Source organism: Montipora foliosa, chromosome 7 (genome assembly GCF_036669935.1).
Source record: "Montipora foliosa isolate CH-2021 chromosome 7, ASM3666993v2, whole genome shotgun sequence".
Classification (NCBI taxonomy): Eukaryota; Metazoa; Cnidaria; class Anthozoa; order Scleractinia; family Acroporidae; genus Montipora; species Montipora foliosa.
This window is the reverse complement of record NC_090875.1, coordinates 28,457,680-28,467,679: the sequence shown is the minus strand read 5'-3', so window position 1 is coordinate 28,467,679 and position 10,000 is coordinate 28,457,680. Positions and strand designations below refer to the sequence as shown.

Here is a 10,000-nt window from a genome sequence, read left to right as displayed (position 1 = left end):
ATGGTGTTTTAGCCATTCAACATGTGTCCTGTGACAGATTCTGAGAGTTGCTTGAACTGCATACGATTATGGGTACGATTTGTTTATATTTGTTGTTTTTAATAGGTTCTATTTCTTGTCCAACGATGAGTTGTTGGAGATTCTGTCCCAGACTCGGAATCCTCACGCAGTTCAGCCTCATCTGCAAAAGTGCTTTGATGCGATTTCAAAGTAAGTTGCTTGGAACGAATGTAACGTGAAACTAAGTTCTAAGTTGCAAAGGGCCACCATTTATAGGCAGACGAGTGTCACACTGTCCAATGCCTCTTGCAAGTTGTCTCGTAGCTTTTTCCTTGAGGGGATGAAAGAGGGATTGGTTTATGTTACACACCCTGGTCAGGAGGTCATGACTAGGAGCGAACAACAGCCCTATATTCCTGTCACGGCGCTTTTACAGACCGATTAATTTTTAGATTGAATTTCCCGCGAATGAGACTCCTGCGGGAACCCGATGACCAACCATGACTAACTTGACGTCATAGCATTATCGAACCGGAACTGCTTTTGTTTTTTTTGTGGAAAAGGCAGTCTAAAAATAGATCGGTCTGTAAAAATGCCGTGACATAGGGTTAGTAGTATGAGAGTTGTTCCCTCGTATTCATGGGGTCCTGCACTGGTCGAATCGTTCCAAGACAAGAACAATTTTACTTTCTGATGCTTTCTCTGCATGTTCTCCTGCACCAATTTTAGCCTTTGAAAAAGGTGTGTTCCACAGTGAAATGTAATGTGCTCGGTTTTCCAAAAGTTGGATGACGTTATCCACCGGATAAATCACTATCCAGCGGATAGAGCGGTTTTCAATTGAGTGTCGAAAGTAATTAGCGAATTACTTTGGTTTTGCATTACTTCACTCAGTGATTGGTTCAAAGTTCTCGCGCCACTTTTTCAATCAATCAGAAGTGAAACCAAAACCAATCTTGGCTCGCGCGTGCACAAATTTCCCGCGCTTTGTGTCGGCTACGTGTAATTGCTTCCAGTTTTGATTGGTTTACTGGATTGTCTCCGTCCTTTTTGATTGGCCAAAGTAATTACATTGGTTTTGGTTTTACGACACTCGTTTGAAAACCACTCTAAACACAAGCAAAACCAATAGAGTTATCCAGTGGATAGCGCTATCCACCCTTCGAACAACTATGGCCTGGAAAATTCCTGTACAAGCCAGTTTTGCCCGTTTTTTACCCAATGTGATATCTCACATGAGGCACCCCTTGCTGGCGATCGAGTTGAAACGTTCAGATATGTAACGTTACGCCTTGTAAATTCAACTTCTGGTTCTTAACAATTTCTTCGTGACCATACTTCTTCAGGCTTGAGTTTGGTACGGCTGCCCAGCCTCCCACGACACCTCAGTCAGGTGCGGAGAAACCAGTCACACCGACAGGAGATAGACGTGAGTGCAATAGCATACATTTTGTTACGAAAAGAATAGGTCATCGGTCACGCACGACCATGGATTGGTGTCCCGTTCAAGTTTGGATTTTTTCACGCTTCTTTATGACAAATGCGCAAGTTGTCACGCTTCTTTATGACAAATGCGCAAGTTGTCACGCTTCTTTATGACAAATGCGCAAGTTGTCACGCTTCTCTATGACAAATGCGCAAGTTGTCCCGCTCCTCTGTGACAAATGCGCAAGTTGTCACGCTTCTTTATGACAAATGCGCAAGTTGTTACGCTTCTCTACGACAAATGCGCCAGTTGTCATAAAGGAAGGAAAAACCATTTTGTGTGATAACGAGCTGTTTAAACGAACATCATGATGAGCAGCAATGTCTTGAAGTGCACCTAAACTCAAATATTTTTCGCCTGCAATATTAATCTCCCCACCAAAAGCAAACATGTTTTACCATTCTTACCTCGAAATCTCGCTTTTTGTGTGCCGCGTAAGACGCGCAAAGTTATCAAAACAGCAGTTATTTGAACCCACGACCGTGATGCGAGAGGCAAGGGTCTATTCTCGACGTTACGTCAAGCTGCTTTGCAATGCAGAATTTCTTTGAAAACAGGAAAAGGAAAGGAACTTTATTTAAGTGTCTAGTCGTTCTAGCGCTGGAGCACTAATTGGGGACACTGTAAACTGAAATTAACAATTAACGCAAATCAAGTAAAATATTGGTTTTTGAGGAGAGGGGAAACCGGAGTACCCAGAGAAAACCTCTCTCTGTAGAGTAGAGAACCAACAAACTCAACCCATATATAGTGACGCCGAGTCTGGGAATCGAACCCGGGCCACATTGGTGGGAGGCGAGTGCTCTCACCTCTGCGCCATCCCAACAGCCCAATGCAAGGAATGCAAAGCAGTTTGTGACGTATGTCTATGTTATGTAGTTCCTTGTAGTGACAAAAGTGGTCACTGATGTAAGACATCGTTTTAATGAGCCGTCTACTAAGAAGCCAGAATAGTGTCACAATTCCTATTTGTGGAAATGCCATAATGAAGCACACTGCTGCAACCAATCAGGTCGTAACCTTGACTCGGTTGCAGTCGATTTTTGCGCGCTTAACAATGACTGCATGGTTTTTTTGAATATCAAGAAGTGAACGTTTCCAAAAGATTTACTGCGCTGAGCCTCGCTTTGAAAATGAGAGTAACCGTAAAACCAGAAATAATGTTTCCTGTGTGATTGGTTGATTTTGCTGTCATTTTCCCCGTGATTATTTCTCAGCCACATCCGCTAGCAAGGCTGCTGAAACCAAAACCAACGACATTTTGGCGATGATCTCGCCAGAGGGAGAAAGAGTTGGGCTTGCAAAGGTGAGAGTTATGTTTGTTTTTCCTTACAACAAATTGTTGAAAGCTCAGTCGTAACTGTATGGGGAACTTGTAGCGTGTTCCAGGCTCCCAGATAGTAGGGAAAGAGAAAAAAAATGCGTGACAAAAATGCGTGACAAAATTGAGTGACAAAAGTGAGTGACAAAAATGAGTGGGGGGGCTTGGGTCGAGGCCTAAGCCCCCAAGCCCACTCGCTTTCCCCACGTATTTGGTTTCGTTTTCCCGACTATCTATCTATTATTCATAAATGGCGCTAGTATATATTGATTTTCCTTTGTAATTGTTTTTGTGCAAATAAGTCTATGATGCTTCATTTTAGAGCAATTCTCGTTAATATTCAGAACATGCTAACGTAGCCTGCTCTTCGCTCTCATTTAGTCGGACGAGCAAAAAAGCTAGCAGAAAGAAAAGCAGGGCGAGGACTGGGGAAGGGTGTCCCTTTTTCCGCCCTCTGAGAGCCTGGGCCAGGCTAATGCTAAAAAATTGTTGTAGACAAATTTGCACAAGGGAAAATGAATGATACTTTGACAGGTCGACACGAGAATAACATTCTTTCTTTTTCTTTAAAACCCTATACTTTTTTGTTCTGTCAGTTTCATTCGGTTGAAGAGGGTTTCAACGCCTTTTGGTGTGAAAACAAATTTAGCATGAATTTTTCTATGGTAGTGAAGAACTCGTGACAAATCCTTTGAGACTCGAACGTTTTTCTCTTTTTTCTTAAACAATCAAGGGCTTGAAAGCTCGTGGCAATGTTGAAGACTGGCTGGGTAAAGTAGAGGAATCAATGGTATCTTCTTTGAGGCGACTGGCCAAAGCGTCTATTGCTGATTATGAAAGCAGACCGAGAGAAGAGTGGGTCACATTACATCCGAGTCAGGTATCTTCTTTCCACTCGATTCCTACCTTATAAACACAATTTGGGTAATTAGACGCATTTCCAAGTTTGATATTAAGAGCAGTTTTCAAATGACTGTAGAATATAATTACGCGATTGCAATTGCTACGCTCAAAAGTGTTTGGTTTAAAAATCTCTCGCCAGTTTATCAACCAATGAAAAGGAAACCCAAAATCAATCGCGACTTGCACGCGCGATTTTTCCCGCGCTTTGATCGAGTTACATGGAATTGCTACGAATGTGGATTGGTTCATTGTGCTCTTTGTACCTGCTGTGATTGGTCGAAGTAATTACTTTGGTATTTGTTTTACGACACTCAATTGAAAAACCGCTCTAATACGAAGTGCTCCGTTATGCCTAAGTATTTATTTGCTACAGTACAGCCTTAAAAATAATGCACACACAAGAAGTGGTGAAAGAAGTTCTTACTTCTCATGAACACGAATCGCAAGCTGGCACAAGAAATGAAAATACCATGTTTTTTTGTGGTTAATCTGCGAGAACATCCCGAGCCCAAGAAGTTGGAAAGCTTGCCGCAAGAAGCTGCAAGGAGTTACGAACGTAACTGCAAGAAGACGCAATACGTTAGCGGGTTCAACTGCAAGAGTAGTCGGCTTGTTTTTTAACGATAAGATTGCTGGGACATTTTGTGACGGTTATCCAAATCGGCGTGCATCGAGTCAAAACTTGCATTTTTGGAGATATGGTTGCTCAAAGAGCTTCTCAATCTCTAAAGGGAACATCACAACGACAAAAAGACGACTGGCTTTTGTCCAAGACTAGTAGAATGTTTGTCATTGGAAAGCCAAGCAATGGAAAATAGCACGTCTCTGCTTCATGGTTGATAGCTCAGTTGCATCGACAAAAACGTTTTGTTATAGTGGTAAAAGCGCGCGTCTTCCGCTAACGCTGTTTTTTTGTTGTTACATATCTTGCTTTCGCTTGCAGATTGTTTTGACAGTTTCCCAGACAATGTGGTGTAGAGACATCACGGAATGTTTGATCACAGAAGGCGACAGATTGGAAGCCATGAAAGGAGCCGAAGACATGTGTGTTAAAGTACGTCAAGTCAAATTGCTGTTTGCTTTTACAAACCTCAATGCTCGTCCTAAAGGCAATGATATGAATCCTCGATGATAATTTGTATTTACCATACCATATTTGTCAAAGGGTTTTGGGGCATCTTGCCAAAAGATGGCAATTTTAACGCTGTTTACATTCATCTATTTATTCCGGCTCTTCAGCTTTGAAACAACCCCCTCCGTCCCCACGCTAGGGAACTTAAGCAACGATTACGGCGACGGCAACGAGAACGTCACAAATTTGCATATTTTGTGGACAAAAATATTAGCTTTGCACGCCCTGCACGTGCGTTTTTCACTTTTGTCCATTTCTTTTCCGTCGTCTGCAAACAAAGTAAAATTGCCAGATTTGAGGTTTTATGAAGGATGTCAGCACTTGAGGATAAATTTTCATTTTCTCCCCTAAATTAAGCGCCGTTCCGACCAGTGTCATTCTTGGGGAACGTCCAAACACTTGTCATATTAAAAAGGTTAAAATAGTCACGAAGTGATTACAACAACGCAAATTTCTATAATTTTGTCCCAACATTTTAAAGGAAGACTGTAGCTTGCGCTCGCCTCCTATACAACCAATTTCTTTCTGGGGAGAGCACTTTCCTTTCAACATTATTTGCTTTTTCGGTGGGAGAAAAGCTATAGTCTATCAGAACAACACTTGAACTAAACTACCATTACGTTAACTGGTTTGTTCTTACTACACCTAAATTAATTAAGCTTCGGTGTGGACGATCTCTAAAACAGGGCTTACAATATTTCGTCCCTGTGTGTGAAGAATTAATATTCCAGCCATTTGCAGATGTGATTACAAAAGATGCACTTTCTCTTCGGTTATTTAAAGAAACCGAGTGTTGGTCTGGTGCGAATTTGAACCAACTTGTTTGCCGTTCTAGAAGACTAGTGCAAATGATTGTATTTAAGCTTTTCCCATTCGTCTTTGACCAGAATTTGAACAAGCTTGCTGCATTGGTTCGCGGAGAACTTCCTAAACTGACAAGGAACATCCTGTGTGCCTTAATCACTATTGACGTTCATGCAAGGGATATAGTGACGGGAATGGTTGAACATCAGGTAATGTTAATGGCTCAAATTTTTCTGAAAAAAATTATGTATTTGAATTGTGGGCTAAGCCTTGAAATATATGCAGTAACATATTTCATTCATCGAGTCCTTTCACGGGAACACATGAGCCTAACAAATTGAACTGGTCCCAACTGAATGGCTTCATAGCTAAGTTGGTAGAGGATTGCACTGGCCAGGAGCCCATCTGGAGCGTGCAACTTCCATACAGCGTCTGTGAAACGGCGTTTTCACAAGTAGGTTTATTTTTAGATTAGCCCTTCCCGCGAATTAGGTAAAAAAACAAAGGCAGTTCCGGTTCGGTGACCCTATGACGTCACTTAATTTCTTGTAATTGGTCATCGGGCTCCTGTGGGAATCTCATTCGCGGGAAATTCAATCTAAAAATAAATCGGTCTGTGAAAACGACGTTACACGAACACAGTAGGGTTGTAGGCTCCGGATCATGGAAGTTCCTGACTGGCATCCCAGAGGTCATGGGTTCGAAGCCCGTAAGAGCCAACTGAATTTTTCAGGTGTCTATAAGAGATAACTGCTTAAATAGTCCACATGAATGCGACTATCACTTAACATTTTTTTTCCCACCTTCTTTTGTGGCATTTTTCGAAATTGTCAACCACCCTTACCCTTGTCACAAGTATGGAAAAGAAATTCAAACACAATGCAAAGACATGGAGCCCCAAGCGCGGGAAAACGCTGGGAGCTGGTTACACGTGGTTTTGATTTCTCTTCCAATTGGTTGACAAAGTAACACGTGAATTTTTTGTGGCCAATACACCTTTTTACAGTTATGTGCTTGGTTACCTGGCCTTTACATGAAAGTGAGGCTGGAGTTGATCTTGTCATGATTCAGACCTCCCTGCTTTTCTTATGTTAATTATGTTGTTCTCGTGCTAATTAGTAGGAATTTACATTGGGAAAGCAGTGAGATTTCTATCAAAACAAAGTCAACTCCAGCCTTACTAGGCCAGGTAGCTAAGCACACAAAGGTAAAATGGTCTATTAAACTTGATATTAAGCACAAGAAAGCGATTCTTAAGAAATACGAGGAGCAGGGTAGTTCATGAATATCTTGTTTATCTTAGGTCGATAATGTGAACAGTTTTGAGTGGGTGAAACAACTGCGATATTACTGGGACCCAGACCTGGACAACTGTGTAGTGCGCATGTCAAACTCGCTGTACGTTTATGGTTATGAGTACCTGGGTGCCTCGGCTCGTCTTGTCATCACTCCACTTACAGTGAGTAACGTGGTTTTTTTTTTTATTATTATTACAGTCTTACACTCTTTCCAAAAGACTAATTTTATCTCAAAAGCGGAACTTCGCAGCATTGCTGGCAACATTGTGGGCAGCGTTGTTGCAGTGATGATGGCCAACAATAAATTAATATGTTCTGCTTTAAGAAAATTGGATCATGTCCTGGAGCTTGGAGCTCTTAACGCAACATTGTTGGCAGCATTGGTGGTAACGTTCATACTGTTGTTGGCAAACAATAACCCAAAAATGTAGTTCTTTGTGGAACGAAAGGCTTGTTATTTTTGGCCAGAAATAAGACGATATGTTTTCCCCTCAAGAAAAACGCGGAATCAAATTTTCGAACTTGGGGCTCGTTACACAGCATTTGTTGCAACAATATTGGTGTGGTCAAAATGTTGGGCGTGTTTTCATACTTTGTTTCGAGTTGCCGAGTGATAGGGTGCAGTGATGTTATTTTAAGGGTAGGTCTGATTGGACGAGGTACCAAATAACCGAGATTGAGGTCGTATTGATCGTCAATACAGCTATGCCAAGGTTTAAGATAATACTGCCTAGCGCTTAGCTGCTCTTTGCCAATCAGAGCGCGCGTAATATCGGCCAGAAACACTAGCCATATATAGAGGGTATTACACGGTGGCGAGAAGATATGAATTTTATGTTCGAGTGGCAATAACAATATCTCACGAGTGAGCGAAGCGTGTTTATGACTGTTATTTTCTGTTTCTCGTAGGATCGATGTTACTTGTGTTTGATGGGCGCCTTGCAACTCGATTTGGGAGGAGCACCTGCAGGGCCTGCTGGGACGGGAAAAACGGAAACCACTAAGGTACATTGATCCGATCCTTAAGGACGGTTCCTACTATTGTTATTGCGCATATGTTCTGCGCATCTCGAGATACTCGGGTTTCCTATTGGTGATGCTTACTAATACAGTGATATTTTTGCGCGGTTTAAAACTATCCGGAGAAAGTAGATCTTAGTTAGTACTCTTGGTATACAAAAAGAAAATTGGGGGTAACCATGCTTGCTTGGGAGAAAATTAAGCTTCAATTTGAGAAATAACGCCATACATCGCTTTGCATTTTAAAGCTTTTTACAAATATTATTCATTAATTATCTTTAAAAAATGCATGGCTACCACCAATTTTCTTTTTGGATTTCAATAACAACTGTTAAGATCTACATTTCCTGCATAATCATAAACCGGGCAAAAATACCTTTAAATTAGTAGGGACCGTCCTTAAGGAGCCCTTTGTTGCCATACAGTCACATAACAAACCGCTGCTAAAGGTCTATTGTAATAGGAGACGCAGAAGAAGAAGAACAACAACAACAACAACGATAACAACAACAACAACAACAACTTTATTTAAGTGTCAAAGTATTTCGCTAAATATAAGCTAATTGTGGACACTAAAGGAACATTCCACATACAAAAGTAATACTCTAAATATTTACAAATTTAAAATTGCTTGATTCAGAGAAAATCTAAAATACTTACAAATTTATAACTTAATCTCGAGTAATCTAACATATTGACATGTCTATAATTACTCACCCTTATTCACTCGGCAGGATTTAGCCAAGGCTCTCGCAAAACAGTGTGTAGTATTCAACTGCTCAGAAGGACTGGACTTCAAAATGATGGGACGCTTCTTTTCCGGACTTGCGCAGTCTGGAGCCTGGTGCTGTTTTGACGAGTTCAACAGGATTGACATTGAAGTGCTGTCTGTTATCGCACAACAGCTGCTCACCATAAGGAACGCCAAAGTAGCGAAGGTAATGAATCCTTAGTTCGAGATCATCTTCACTGATGAATAACTGCGCATGAGCCTACGAGTAATTCTTTTCTTGGTCAACAGGTATAAGTGGTTATTGCAATGTTTCTTTCTACTTTCTGCATGGGCACTTTGGGTGTCATGACATTACATCATTTTGCGTGACACAGCCCCCTTAAAGTGCAAAGTTTGCAAATCAATAACCCGTAAATCAAACGCTCTATTTGGATGCTTTTCACAGTGACAGGCTTAACTTTGCAGTCAACGTACTCATCATCATCCTCATCATCATCGACATCATCGTCGTCGTCGTCATCGTCATCGTCATTATCATCATCATCATTGACATCATCATCGTCATCATCATCATCATCCTCATCATGATCGACGTCATCATCGTTATCATCGTCATCATCATCATTATCATCGTCGTCGTCGTCGTCATCATCATCATCATTGACATCATCATCTTCATCATCATTATCATCATCAGCATGATCGACGTAATCATAATCATCGTTATCATCAATGATCATCATCACAATCATCATCGCCGTCGTCGTCGTCATCACCATTACTAGGGAGCTTAAGCACGCGCGATTTTGATACGCGGACGGCAACCGGAAGTGAGCTGTTTTTCCTTTTAACTTGTCTTCACACAATAACATTTACATTGCTAAGTATCTTTTCCCCATTAGAGATGATCAGTTTAGAAATCTGGGAGACACCACCGTCCTGGCACGCGAAATGTTCTCTTCCAGTTGCCGTCCGCTTCTCAAAACGCTCGTGCTTAAGCTCCCTATTATCATCAGTCACCACGACCACTACCATAATCATCATCATCATCATCATCATCAATACTATCATCGTCATAATCACTTAACTCAACGTTTGACACGATTAATGAGATCTTTAACTGTCTGTCCATTCTCCACCCTAGGCATCTCGTTTTATGTTTGAGGGCCGTGAAATCAAACTCGTTCCCAGTTGTGCTGCATTCATTACCATGAATCCTGGATATGCTGGTCGAACGGAGCTTCCTGATAACTTGAAAGCCTTGTTCAGACCAATGGCTATGATGGTGCCAGATTACGGTAAG

The 10,000-nt window shown here is 41.4% G+C and overlaps 1 protein-coding gene across 1 annotated transcript in view; it reads left to right on the top strand.

The window, feature by feature from the left end:
• The window catches only part of LOC138011688 (dynein axonemal heavy chain 6-like), a 99,657-nt gene that overhangs the window by 30,109 nt on the left and 59,548 nt on the right, over window positions 1-10,000 (top strand). The window contains exons 25-34 of the mRNA XM_068858811.1: window positions 106-210; window positions 1,347-1,429; window positions 2,704-2,792; window positions 3,541-3,687; window positions 4,654-4,764; window positions 5,730-5,855; window positions 6,950-7,105; window positions 7,854-7,949; window positions 8,699-8,902; window positions 9,842-9,995. Of these exons, the coding sequence (XP_068714912.1) occupies window positions 106-210; window positions 1,347-1,429; window positions 2,704-2,792; window positions 3,541-3,687; window positions 4,654-4,764; window positions 5,730-5,855; window positions 6,950-7,105; window positions 7,854-7,949; window positions 8,699-8,902; window positions 9,842-9,995 (1,271 nt within the window). The remainder of the gene's footprint in view (window positions 1-105; window positions 211-1,346; window positions 1,430-2,703; window positions 2,793-3,540; window positions 3,688-4,653; window positions 4,765-5,729; window positions 5,856-6,949; window positions 7,106-7,853; window positions 7,950-8,698; window positions 8,903-9,841; window positions 9,996-10,000) is intronic.